Source organism: Sus scrofa, chromosome 1, assembly GCF_054392235.1.
Source record: "Sus scrofa isolate SSC_HxYL_T2T_F1_AM1 chromosome 1, Sscrofa_HxYL_maternal_Yorkshire_Landrace_v2.0, whole genome shotgun sequence".
Lineage (NCBI taxonomy): Eukaryota > Metazoa > Chordata > Mammalia > Artiodactyla > Suidae > Sus > Sus scrofa.
The window spans coordinates 192,768,689-192,782,994 of NC_139383.1; the positions used below are offsets into that span (position 1 = coordinate 192,768,689).

Consider the following 14,306-nt stretch of genomic DNA (forward strand, 5'->3'; position numbering starts at 1 on the left):
ACCCTGACACAATGACACAATGTGTCTACCCACAATGACCCAACCATTGTGATTCATGCTTTTGGTTTTCCCTGGAGCCACGTCCCTGAAATCTTGAGAGGAGAAGCTATGGAAGCAAGACAAATGGACTCTATAAACAAACAATCCCGGTTCCAGGATCTAGAACCTCGGTCAAGTACTAGCTCTGTCCCCTTGAGAGATGACAACCTTCCGAGTTTCCCCACTGATGCAATCAAGCTCATCATTCCCGTTTCAGGATGCAGAAGAGAACGGAGCTATGGCTCCATTATGCAAATATCAGTTACCCTTTTCCCTCCTTAACCAACTCTTAAAAACCAGTAGTAGTGCTTTCTCATCCTCCGCTTCCAGCTCAACTTCAGAGTTCTCGGCCCCCACCAGAGTACCACCACACCACCACCACCTCTTCGTGCCCCTCTCCTCCTTAGTAGCTGCTTCATTAGGTCTCTTGCTTCCAGGGAGGACTGGCCTTGGATGCTGGGACTCTGCCTACTTTGCTTCTTTCTTTCCGACTCTAGGCTTGGGGGTCTGCATCTTCGCAGGACCGGGAGCTCTTCCCTGCGCTCCTCCGGGCTCTGCAAAGCCACCGCTGGGTGAGCACCGGCCTGTGCGTCCCGCCCCGCCCCGCCCCCCCCACCCGGGGCGGGGACGGGGTGTGACCCTAGAGTTTAGATAGGAGGCGCCTGCTGTGGGGAACACCCCTCCGCCAGCAGAGCTCTGTTGGCGGCGCAAGTCTCACCCGCATAGCCGCGCACGGAGCGGCTGGGGGCTCCTCCACACCTGGCTCCCCGCCCGGCCCTCCCGCAGCCTCTGCCTCGGCCAGACGCGCCGCGCCTCCAGGCCATGAGGCCGCCGATCTACCGCTGCCACAACACCACGTCGGTGGAGAAGGGCAACTCTGCTACGATGGGCGGAGTGCTCTTCAGCGCTGGTCTCTTGGGCAACCTGCTGGCCCTGGGGTTGCTGGCGCGCTCGGGGTTGGGGTCTTGCCCTCCGCGCCCGCCGCCCTCGGTTTTCTACGTGCTGGTGTGCGGCCTGACGATCACCGACTTGCTGGGCAAGTCTCTTGTGAGCCCCTTCGTGTTGGCCGCCTACGCGCAAAACCGGAGCCTGCGGGGTCTCGTGCAGTCGGGCAGCTCTCTGTGCCAAGCCTTCGCCTTCTTCATGTCTTTCTTCGGGCTCGCCTCGACTCTGCAGCTGCTGGCCATGGCCCTGGAGTGCTGGCTCTCCCTAGGGCACCCTTTCTTCTACCGGCGGTACATCACCCCGCGCCGGGGTGCACTAGTGGCTCCCGTCGTGAGCGCCTTCTGCCTGGCTTTCTGCGCGCTGCCCTTTGCGGGCTTCGGGAAGTTCGTGCAGTACTGCCCCGGCACCTGGTGCTTCATCCAGATGGTCCACGAAGAGCGCTCGGTGTCAGTGCTGAGCTACTCAGTGCTCTACGCAAGCCTTATGCTGCTGCTGGTCCTCGCCATCGTGCTGTGCAACCTGAGCGCCATGCGCAACCTCTACGCGATGCACCAGCGGTTGCGGCGGCTTCCGCGCTCTAGCCCCAGGTACCACGCGGAGACCCGCGCCGGCGAGGAGGAGGAGACCTCGCAGCCTCTGGAGGAGCTGGATCACCTCCTGCTGCTAGCCCTCATGACCGTGCTCTTCACGATGTGCTCCCTGCCTTTAATTGTGAGTCGCTCGGCGCCAAGGCTGTGGGAGAGAGGAGCGCGTGGGGCCGCGGGTGCCGGGAGGGAAGGGTAGAGCGCGTCGAATGCGGCGCAAGAGGAGCTGCGTCCTGGGCTAGGAGGATTTGTTGCTGCGCTCCCCGGATTCGTCTCCCTTCATGGCCTCGTGGAGACGGAACCGGGTTTATTGAGTGAAAAGAGGGAAAGAAAGGAAAAGTCTGAGCCAGACGGTGTCCCCTTAATCCTGCAAAACCTCTCCATTTGGCAGAACCCCCTCCTCTCTGCTTTCCTCTGGGAAGATCTCGAGGTTATTTTTGCACTTCAAAACTTTGAAGAGCAGAACTTGGCAGTAAGAGTCCTCTATCACTTCCCGATGGCTAAATGATGATTTATTTCGTTAGGCCCGCCCACGATTTTAGTGGTATCAGAAATGGGCAAATGGCATCTGGGAGTTCTTCTTCCCAGTGTTGGTGAGGAAAGAGAATAAGGGAAGGTGTAATCCTGCAAAGTGATTTGCAGGGGTAATTGACTAAAGGCATAGGTATTGTTTTTTTAAACTCATGAGTAAACTTTGAGGAGCGGCTGGGGCCCTTTCTGGTGCTGCCCCTGCAGGGGGACGATGGCAGCAAAGGCGAAAGGCTGTTGGGACTAGCAAGAGTGTAAGTACGTTTCAGCTGGCCGTGTAGTTCTGATAACCTGTCTTGACAGGTTTCACTTCTATCTTGGCGAGCTAGGTGACATGAAAGCCGTTGTCTTGGGTTTCAATTTATTAATGGGGGTGGTGGAGCAGATTGAATTAGCTCTTCGTTTTGAAGGTATTTCCTCCTATGGCCCTGCCCAAGGCCTCTAGGAGTGGCCGAAGTTTGAGAAAACTTTTCCAGCATTGCTCCTCTCCCCCTCCCAACTCCACAGTATACTTGTTTAACATGAACAGCATTTCATGGCCAAGTCAATATCTTTGGGATCCTGAGACTTCCATGAATAGGAAAGTTAAGTTTCATGTGGCACTGTGGTAGTTTTGGACATTACTTTCAAGGGTGAATGAAGGTAAAATATAATGTGACATTTCCCTTAAATGAAAATGCCTTGGGCAAAGAGTCGTCTGTAGCATTATTGTGCGGGGTTAGGATCAGAACTCCCCGAAATAAATAAGTAAATCTAGATATCTATGCCTATAGAGATATAGGCATAAATATTTAGCAGTGGTTTTCAAACGTAGCACACTCGGATTCATCAGCAGAACTTTTAAAAACAGAGATGACTGGGTTCTATTCTACAGTTTCTGAGTCAGACATTTCATTTCTGAAGAATTCAGCGTCTGCTAATGCGGGGTCACATTTGGAGAACCACACTGTAAAGCAGGAGTTAGCAAACCATGGGTCAAATATGTCCTGCCTCACAGTTTTTGTACAGCCCTGGAGCTAAGAATAGTTTTTATAAATGAACATTTACCATACATTTAATGATAGGGCACACCAACTCTGAACCCCAGCTGAGTCAAATGTGATTCCAAGAAAAAGGAAGACTGGCTCTTCTCCTTTGTAGACATGTATTACCAAAAATTATACATTATTATTATTATTATTATATTTTGAATTTCATCAATTAAAATTGTGGATATGGGAGTTCCCATTGTTCTTAGTGGGTTTAGGACCCAACATTGTATCCATGAGGATGCAGGTTCAATCCCTGGCCTCGCTCAGTGGATTAAGGATCCAGGGTTGCCCCAAGCTGCAGCATAGGTTACAGATATAGCTGGGATCCTGTGTTGCTGTGGCTATGGCCTAGGCCTGCAGCTTCAGCTCTGATTCTACCCCTAGCCCAGGAATTTCCATGTGCCACAGGTTCAGCCCTAAAAAGAAAAGAAAAATTGTGGAAATGTGTTTTCTCTCATGTTAATAAATTACCTACTAAATATTCACTATCTGCTTCTTGGCCCATAAAACTGAATGTTCAGCCCTTTACAGAATATGTTTTCAGACCCCTGCTCTAAGCCTGTACTGTGACAAAAGCAGAAAGTAGTCAAATGCATGAATATTATGTCCTGTGTTTAAATAAATGTTTTAGTAAGAATAATCCAGAAAGCAGAATAATACATTGGAAAAACACTGCATTTGACACATCCCTAAGGAAATATGAATAACACAAAGGGGCTTGTGAGGATGGAAGGAAATGAAGGATTTGAAAATGAGTTTCTAAAAAACTTGTAAAGTTCCGAAGACATGCAATGTGGACAACATTCTTCACAGGAACTATCATTTTCTAAAAAGGATAAGGGCTTTAGCATCAGACATAGGTTTGAATCAGGTCTCATCACTTACTACAATAGCAACTTACTTAATCTTTCTAACCTCGGTTTCCTCATCTGTAACATGTATAACTTTTCTTCCTCTGTAAGATAGTTGTGAAGATATGTATATATGATTCAAAGTCTTATATATAATATATATAAAGATATATACACACACATATTTATAAGGATATCTCTTTATATATAGTACCTAACCAGGTGCCTGGCCTCAAAAATTAGTATCACTAATTATTATTACTAATTATAATTTCTACTTATTATTATTGCCTCCAGGACATATAAAATTAAGAAATATAATCTCAAGAGATAGAGTAATATTTTAAGGCACTGGTTCTCAAACTTGTTCTAGTTTAAGGACCCCCTTTTTACTCTTAGAAATTATTAAAGACCCAAAGATCTTTTATTAATGTGGATTATGTCTACTAGTATTTATGATATTAGAAGTTAAAAATAAGAAAAATGTTAGTTATTATTGTAAAACAAGCTAAAATGTGCTTATTTCTTGTGTCTTTGAATAGGTGAAGGAAAACTGGGATTTCAAGATGGTTTAGTGAATGATAATAAAGTTAGAGTGATTATAGCAGGGAACATGGGAAAAAGCATGGTAAGAGCACAGAAGTGCTGAGAACAGTCTCTGAAAATGTTAATATGTTTACCCTGTTGTCTTAGAAAGATCTAGAAAATCCAAGAGTACATAGCACATATTCTATTACCCATGGGAGTATGATGTCATTCATTACACATCAGGCAGCCTCTGAAAGTGAAAAAGACAAGGAACATCTTTTTATGAAAATAGTTTTGACCCCAAAGACACATTGAAAGAGTATTGTGACCGCCACTCTCTGAAAATCACTTTTCTGGGGAATGGATTTAGTGATTGGAAAACATAAGGCTCTGTGGGAACGGCATTCTTTTTTCAAATCTTGCTTCAGAGCATAAATATTGCATTTCATGAAGCCAGCGTCAAGTTTGTCAGAATATGATCTTTTTTTTTTTTTTGGTCTTTTTATGGCCACACCCAAGGCATATGGAAGTTCCCAGACTAGGGATCTAATTGGAGCTGTAGCTGCCAGCCTATGCCACAGCCACAGCAAGGCAGGATCTGAGCTGAGTCTGCAATGTAGGCAGAAAGAAAGAAAGAAAGAAGGGAGGGAGGGAGGGAAGAAAGGGAAAGAAATGGACTTAAAGAGCTAGAACAGAAGGTCAGGTCTAGGGTGTTGTGCTGGATGAACTGGATGGGAGAGGACACTGGAATCAATGTTGCTCTCCTGGGCAGAGATGTCCAGCCAAGGTAAGTTTCTAGAGAGCTGACAACAGCAAAGTATTTTCTTGGACTTCTAATTCCAACAGAATTGGCCCTTCTCACACCAATTCTCTTTGGTGTTCAAAGCAACTGTGTACTTTAAACAAGCTGGGTGTGCATTCTGAGGTTATTCATTATTAAAGCCCTCTCTTCTAGGAGCAGTTCATAATGCATGATCTAGAGAATACTATTGATTAGCAGAGATGTTTCAAAAGTCTAGATTGTGTTCAAACTGACATCTGGTGAAAATTAATAGAATAGGTACTTTGGTCACTGTCATAAATGAATAAATTTATGTCGTTTCTAATAAGCTCAAAAAATAAAAGTAAAGGTATTCCCCTGGTGGTGTCATCTCTGTGGTGGCAAGGGTTCTATCCCCAACCCAGGGAAGTGGGTTAAGAATCCAGCATTGCCAGCAGCTGTGGTGTAGGTTGCAGCTGTGGTGTAGGTTGCAGCTGTGGCTCAGATTGGATCCCTGGCCTGGGAATTTCCATATGCCATGGGGTGCAGCCAAAAATAGAAGAAGAAAGAGAAGCAAGACAGTAACACACACCCAAAGATGGAGTGTAGGTGTGGATGTCTTCCTGAATGAGGAGCCACCGATGAGGTGATTTAAACCACTTATATAGGCCAGTTCTTCTGAGTCTTTTTCCCCCTTTGGCCAATTATCTTGTTTTATTTCTCAGGGCCATTCCTGATATACCTGCACATCATTTGGCCAAGATAGATTCCAGAGCAAGGGTTTATGGGATGGTTATGGGATGGTTATCAGGACTTATTATGGCCTGGCATACCATCCCTTTTGAACCCCTAGGAGTCTTTCTGCTCTGCTCATGTGTAGTTGGGAAAGGTCTCCTTGACCCCAGGAGTGATTGATGTTGTCATCTTATTGTGTTTTGTTTTGTTTCGTTTTTTGTTTTTAACTCCAGCAGAGCTCAGCTCCTGCCATTAACTTTCTCCTTAAACTGTCAAAGAGAACCAAGGCCCAATTTACTCAGCCTAACAACTCACAGCTGTTCTCAGTCCTGGGGCCCATCTACCTCACAGGACTTTTGTGAGGATGAAATGAAGTTTTTAAAGTAAAATGCTTAGAGCCGTGCCTGGGAATATTAAGCTCTGTGTAGGCATTAGCCATTATTATTACTCTTAGTATTACTAAGCAGTGATGATGGGAGAGGTCTTCCAGATAGTTTGTCTTGCTAAGTGCACTGAATGGGAGTATATGAGTCACTGAAATGCTCTGCAGAAAAGAGAATAAAAAGGTAAGGAAACACTTATGGGAACACGCATCTCTTCTTGTATCCCTCGATTGCCTGAATGGGTCTGGTCTGTGCACTTATTCACATCCCCTCCCGTTAATGTTGAGTTTGCATATTTCCTGGCCCTTTAGAACCCATTTTTGTCCCATTATGGATTTAGAATCTCAGTGGGCAAGGGGGATGTAAGAGAAAAAAGTAGCTGGCTTCCAACCGAGTGGGAAGTGCTGTCTTTGTTGGCCGAATGGCAGGAAGGGTAAAGGGATGAGGCAGCTTGGTAGGCTCCCAGGAGGCCTCAGAGACCTCAGGAAAGAGCAAGACAGCAGACATGACTGGGTAGAGGTAAGCAGGCTTATCTCTCTGTATGCGTTTTTTTTCCTTCCTAGTCTGAAAAGAGGATGCCAATCACAGAAAGATAAGATTTGTGCTAAGACGGAGTACTTTACATGCGTTATTTTCTGTCTTTCCATTGAAATATTTCCTGTCTCCTCGCATTGATTAAAAAAATTTCTATTTCAAATAGACTTGCAGACATAGAAAGCAAATTTACGGTTACCAAAGGGGAGGGATAAATTGTGATTAACATATATACACTACTATGTATAAAACAGATAAACAAGAAACTATCATGTAGCACTGGGAACTATATTTAATATCTTGTAATAACCTATAATGGAAAAGAATCTGAAAAAGAATATAGATACATCTGAATCACTTTGCTGTACACCTGAAACGTTGTAAATCAGCTACGCTTCAGTAAAAAAAAAAAAAAAAAAAAAAAAATTTAGAGGAGTTCCCTTGGTGCTCAGCAGATTAAGGATTCGCCATTGTTAATGCTATGGCTTAGGTCACTGCTGTGGCTTGGGTCACTGCTGTAGCACAGTATCTATCCCTGGCCCGGGAACTTACGCCCGATGCAAAAGCAGCCCCCGGCTCCCCAAGCCGCCAAAAAAAAAATCAGAGAAAGGAAAAAAAAGTTTGTTTCATTGGTGTCTCCACACATCTGACATTTCACAAATATGACTTTTTTTTTTAAGGGCCACGCCTGCGGCATATGGAAGATCCCAGGCTAGGGGTCAAGCTGCAGCTGCCAGACTATGTCACAGCTACAGCAAAACTGGATCTCAGCCACTGCAACCTACACTGCAGCTTGTGGCAATCCCAGATCCTTAACTAAGTGAGCAAGGCTAGGGACTGAACCCACATCCTTATGGATACTAGTCGGGTTCTTAACCTGCTGAGTCACAACAGGAACTCCCACAAGTATGACTTTGTTCATTCTCAAGGATACTAGTCGGGTTCTTAACCTGCTGAGTCACAACGGGAACTCCCACAAATATGACATTATTCTGTGCAAAAAAAAAGGAGACTAGGAAGCAGGCAGAAGAAAGCAAGGAAGAGAATCTGTAGCTATGGGAGTGTGGTGACCCTATTTATAAAAGATTCTATGGACTGGATCTGTCCCACTTAAGTCTTTCCTCTGCACAGCCACCCCTGCAGTGCTCGCCAAGCGTAGACCGGCTCCAGCACCTTAGCCCCAGGCTCCCGAGAGGATCTGGCTTCCATTAAGCCACCCAGGTCGGCCCTGCATCTCCCACATTCCTCACTTGCATCCATCCACTGCAGTAACCTTAGATGCTTATAAATTTACCCCAAATGAATATTCTGCCATACTTTTCCAGAAAAGTAACATTTCCTAAGTGAGGTAAGTGGATTCATCGGCAGCCATAGACCTTTTCACTATCCTAATGGAATGTTTTTCTTTAAATCAGTATCGTGCTTACTATGGAGCCTTCAAAGCTGTTCACGAGAAAAGTGAGACCTCTGAACAAGTCAAAGACCTCCAGGCTTTGCGCTTTCTGTCTGCCATCTCAATTGTGGACCCTTGGATTTTCATCATTTTCAGAACATCAGTGTTTCGGATGTTTTTCCACAAGATTTTCATAAGGCCTCTTATGTACAGAAATTGGCACAGCAATTCTTACCGAACTAACATGGAGTCCAGTCTGTGACCGTGTTTCACTCTCTCTGGTAAGCTCAGGAAAATCTCACATTTTCTGGCAAAGAACCACAATCCAAAAAACCTGACAGTTTTTAGCCTTCAAAGTTAGGTCCCATCACAAAATGTCTAAACGTACTTTCAAAAGTATTTGATTAACCTTCATGATGTGTTGTCACTCTGTATTCATGAACCAGTTCAGTGGATTTTTTTTCCTTTTGAGTTATGAATAGCAACTACAGTTTCACCTGTTGCAGACAATGTTAAAAATCTTTCAGCAATGATACTAATTGTTCCAATGTGTGTGCATGGGTGTGTCCATGGTATCCCTAAGTTTTTAGAGAAGACTTGGAGCCTCTGGGTCTTTATTTAAATCTAGTGGAAACACCACTGTTCATGATTATGTGATGGGTGTTTTTTTTAAGTTTCTTACCCTCTTCATTTCTAGTGAAACCTGATTTGTTTATTTTGTATCACAATTGCTCCTGTCTAACTCTTTTCGTTGCCGACTGATGCAAGTATAGCCTGAATTATAGATACTCCTCTGAGAAGGGGGGGTGGGAAATGTAACCAGGTCAGGAGTTCCCGTCGTGGTACAGCAGTATGGAATCCGACTAGTATCCATGAGGATGCAGGTTCGATCCCTGTCCTGGCTCAGTGGGTTAAGGATCTGGCATTGCCACAAGCTGTGGTATAGGTTGCAGACATGGCTCAGATCCTACACTGCTGTGACTGTGGTGTAGGCCCGCATGTGCTCCAATTTGTCACCTAGCCTGAGAACTTCCATATGTTGCAGGGTGTGGTCCTAAAAAAGACAAAAAAAAGAAAAAAGAAATATAATCAGGTCGGGCATTTGGAGGGTGGTTCCCCAGACACCGTCTGGGAGAATGCTCACTGCCTTGTGTGAAAGGGTGAGGCTATAAATAAGTAAACACAAGGCAAGATATGACTATGGCCTAAAACCCAGAGAAGAAAACATTATTTTTGTATCCTTTGAAGTCCAGTTTCTTATGTCGGGAGGTAGGAGTGTCAGTAGGAATGAAAATTTGGGAGTGGGCCACAAAATGTTATTTCAGTTTTTGGAACCTCCATTTTGTAGGTTTATCACATTGATGGATTCTTTGATGGTGGAGGAATTTATGGTTCTTTAAAAAAACAATGATTTATGACCTCCCCAAGAGCTGTATTTACTATGTGTGACCGTGATGTAGTGGGGTGGTCAGCACAGCGACAAGCCCACCCGGGCTCAGTCAGCCTCAGCTGAGAGCCAGAGCAATGACCTTAACCATCTCCTTCTTCTGCCCTTGGTGGATATGGTAAGATCTTACCAAGGTTCCCAGAAGCTACGCTTTCAAACTAGAGCAGGATGTGGCTCAGATGGAGCACAATCAAGCACTTTAATTGTACATTTAAATGTTTACAAAGGTTAGCAACACTATCTATGACCAAAAGGGAAAGTGGGGAAAATACAGCGGCAGGGTTTAAACCACAGACTTATAGACCCAACTTACAGACTCAGGAAAGAACTTGCACTTTTGGTAAAAGAACACACGGTGGCGCCAGAGGGGTTTCAGCATCTCGGGTCTCTTTGCACTGGACACACTCAGATGCCAAGCTAGAGAGCAAACTACATTTGAAGAGACCCAGAGACCCATTCAGCCATCCCTTCCAACGACCAGAGTATTTGCCTTATTTCTGGCTTAGCAGAAGCCCCATCGCTCAGCTCTTGTTTATGTCAGAAGTGGCATTAACCTGGATAATATGTCTATTACGTACACATAATAAATATGTGTATTTTTCTGTATGTGGCAAAACTGTGAAATGGCCTAATTAGGAATACATGAATTACAATAGAAGACTATGATGTGAGGAAAAATGCACTTGTTTTCAAGTTTAACTCTCATTTGTATATTTGATGTGTAAGTACATATGTGTTTTATTGTCAAAGAAAGTACATGTTTTTTGTGCTCTTTTGGAAGGTGTGTTACAGTAATTGTCAAGATCATTTGAAAAAGTCCCAGATGAATCAATAAACATAACTTAATAATATTTTACAAAGAAAATTACTTTTTCAAATGAAAGAAAAGCGTTTAGTTTCTTTGTTTTGCTGTTTTGAGTAAACAGTTACCAGCAGTCTTTCATTCTCTAGCAGTTTAATTGTGTTGATTTTTATAGGCTGCTCTATTAGCATATGTATTACTTTAAACAGTTTTGCATAGGTTTATCCAAGAACTTTGTGGTCCTTTCTCTTTGATACACAATATAGATACACCATCTGGATGAAATTCATGTTAAGTTAAAAAGTCAATTCTTCAAGAGTTCCCTGATGGCTCCATGGGTTAAGGACCTGGCATTGACACTGCTGTGGCTTGGATCACTCCTGTGGTGCAGATTTGACCCCTGGCCACAGGCATGACCAAAAAAAAAAAAAAAAGTCGACTCTTTCAATGATCTTCATTGATTTATTCATTAAATAATTAAATAAGTCTTAACTGACATATACCTTATGCCAGGCAGTTGGGTTCCATGCTGAGGAAAAAAATAGTAAGACTTGGTTCAGTGTAGTTGCTTACTATCCACTTGTGGACGGGGGCACATAACCAGTTACAGGAGAGTGTGGAAATCCCATTAGGAAGGGTGCACATACAGTCCCATTAGAAGAGGAAGGCTGAACTGGGGTGATGTGTATGGTTGTTGGAATTTCACAGTGAGAAGATGCTTAAGCGAGGTACTTAAGATGAGTAGGAGTTTTGACACTGGTTGAAAACTAAACAAAGGTCAAAAATAGTTTACATAAAACATGGAGTTTCCGTCATGGGTCAGTGGTTAACAAATCCAACTAGTATCCATGAGGATGTGGGTTCCATCCCTGGCCTGGCTTAGTGGGTTAAGGATCCAGCATTGCCGAGAGCTGTGGTGTAGGTCACAGACATGGCTCGGATCCCGTGTTACTATGGCTGTGGCATAGACCAGCAGCTGCAGCTTTGATTCGACCCCTAGCCAGGGAACTTCCATATGCCATGGGTGCGGCCCTAAAAGGACCAAAAAAAAAAAAAAGTTTACATAAAAGGAAATACATATGTTAATAATGTAGAAACATTACTGTCTCATTAAAGAAATGCAAAATTAAAGTCAAATTATGAAAGACCACACACAAAAATAATTATGACTCTCAATAACAGAGAGATCATTATTAAGTAAAAGGCGCATTCATGCTCCCCTGGTGGGTTTGTAAATTTGTCCACCTCTTCTTGATAGCAACCTGACAGTACATACCAGGAGCCTAAAAGTGTTCTTTTCTACCATTCCAATGACTCCACTCTAGAATTCTCTTCCAGAAAAATAATCAGAGGAGCTGTCACAGTTATGCATGGAACTCCCCCTTGTAGCATTACTTCAAGTAGCAAAAAGATGAAAAGGAAACCATATAAGTGACCAAAACAAGGGTTAAACAGGCTTTTCTGGTATAATACACACAAACATATATATCAGAATTACACAGCCATTAGAAAAAGGTTTTCAAATAACTTATAAAATTTGAGCAAAAGCATACAGTGTAATACTAGTTGAAAAAAGTATGATACAAACTATTTTAAGATATAACCCATAAATATATATGCATATAAAATACTTTGAAAAAATATATACCAAAGAATCAAAGTGCGAACCACAGTTATCTTTTTTTAATGGATGTTTTCCCTGTAATTCTTTGTATTTTCCAAGTTTTATTAAAGTCAAGGTTTCTCTCATGTGAAATCTTTTTTTAGAATAACGAATAGGAGTTCCTGTTGTGGCTCAGCAGGTTAAGAACCTGTCCATGAGGATGTGGGTTTGATCCCCGGCCTCGCTCAGTGGCTTAAGGATCTTGCATTGCCAAAAGCCTCAAGGTATATAGATCACCAATGTGGCTTGGATCCAGTGTTGCTGTAGCATAGACCTCAACTGCAACTCCAATTTGAACCCCAGCCGGGGAACTTCCAAGTGCTGTGAGTACAGCAGTAAAAAGAAAAAAGGAAGTTAAATAAAGGAATGAATGGGCTGAGAAAAGAAGGGAGAAGGGCATGAAGGGAAAGCTTTTTAACCTAAAGGACCAGTATGTGCAAAGCCATGCAAGAATAAAGGGGTGTGGCATGTCCAGGCTTAGTTAGCAGCTCCATTTGGTAGGAGCTTGAGAATTATGAGGAGAGATGGCAGGAAAATGAGCTGAAAATAAAGGCAGGTTTCACACCTTAAGGTGTTGGATGGGGTGGTGGAGGTTGGAGCTCTTGTGAGGCCCAGATACTCAATGGAGGCTTGGAAGCCAGGATACAGACAGAATGGAGTTTGAGGAAAGTTGTGCTGGTGGCATGGACTGTGGGTGGGCAGGTGGGGGGCCTCATGCTGTTGTGCAGTCTGTGCACTAGACAAGGCAATGAGTAGAACTTACTTGCCTGGCTGCTTGCCTGGCTATGGCATCAGCTCAGAGGACAGGGCCCCTTGTGATGCTATTTCTACCAGGAGGAGGCACAAAGACACCATAATATGCATGCCCAGGCGTGCTGTCCTGCTGGGAGGTAATGAGGCGAGGAGGAGCTGAGTTTAAGCAGAAGCAGGGAGAGGTGGGTGGCATAGCTTTTTGGTAGTTAGAGCTGACAGGGAGGATTCTAACTTGGGACATGTGTGCCTTTATTCTTCTTTTGATATGCTCCTGGACAAATTAGAAAAGAAAAAAATTCTGAAAAAAAGTCTCTTTTTATTTTCATTTTTTTTCTTTCCTGACATTCCCAGTGTAGCTGGAAAGAAGATTTTAGTTACTGCCTCTAATAAAGTTTCTGGGTCATCTGTGGATTTTAATTATATACTACCTAGCCACATTAATAAAGGACCAAAAATTACAACCATTAATTTAGCTCCAAAAGTCCACCAAAGGCTGACTGGGCCAGGTGGTCCTGAAGCTTCAGGGGGGAGATGGGGTCCCACAAATAAAAGTCATAGGATGACCCCAGACACTCACTCGACACGCAGCCTCCTTGCTCATTTAACTGCAGATTTCTGTGCTCTAAGCCAGTGCTTCTCAAAGGACGGTCCTTAACCAGCAGTGTGAGAATCACCTGGAACTGGTTAGAAATATACATTCTCTGACCTCACCCCACACCTACAGAATCAGAATCTCTGAGGGTGGGGCCAGCAGGCTGTGATTTAATCGCCCTCCAAGTGATTCTCAAAGGTAAAAAGAAAAGGAAAAAAAAAAAAAGCCTCCCAAAAGACCAAGTTATTCAAAAGGCTCCAGCCATAATGTCTCTCTGACCTCTGATTCTCAGAGCTTTCCACTTGTAGGTGATCACAGTCACATGACCCCCAACAGCATTTCTCTGTAATGTTCTCAGGGTAGTTAGGACATTTACATACAGGCAGCCAACACAGATCATTACTTCACATGCTCAAAGTACTGAGGGCAGCGGGGAGAGATGCCCCTCCAGACATGCTGCTCCTTCATCTTCCTGCAGATGCTTATTGGGCCTAAGCCAGACAGGTGTTCTACTGTGAAAGAAAATCAACTAAAGAGCATTCACTCACCAAAACCAAAACAAAAAAATTATCAGCGATTAACATCTAAAAGTGAGATTTCTGGAGTTTCTGTCATGGCTCAGCAGTAAGGAACCTGACTAGTATCCATGAGGTTCATCCCAGGCCTGGCTCAGTGGGAAAAGGATCCAGCATTGCTATGAGCTGTGGTGTAGGTCACAGATGTTGCTTGGATCTGGTG

The 14,306-nt window shown here is 43.9% G+C and overlaps 1 protein-coding gene across 4 annotated transcripts in view; it reads left to right on the forward strand.

The window, feature by feature from the left end:
* The first annotated feature begins 761 nt into the window (after nt 1–761).
* PTGDR (prostaglandin D2 receptor) overlaps nt 762–14,306 on the forward strand; it is a 51,050-nt gene continuing 37,505 nt past the window's right edge. For 3 of the 4 annotated variants that reach the window (XR_001306371.3, XM_013993410.3, XM_013993411.3), the window contains exons 1-2: nt 762–1,695; nt 8,334–8,592. Coding sequence is in view for 3 of the 4 variants with exons in the window: in XM_013993410.3 (XP_013848864.2) it covers nt 862–1,695; nt 8,334–8,573 (1,074 nt within the window). In the remaining variant the exon portion in view is untranslated. Of the gene's footprint in view, nt 1,696–8,333; nt 10,610–14,306 lie in introns of those variants that run through there. The other variant, XM_013993409.3, reaches the window with a different exon arrangement.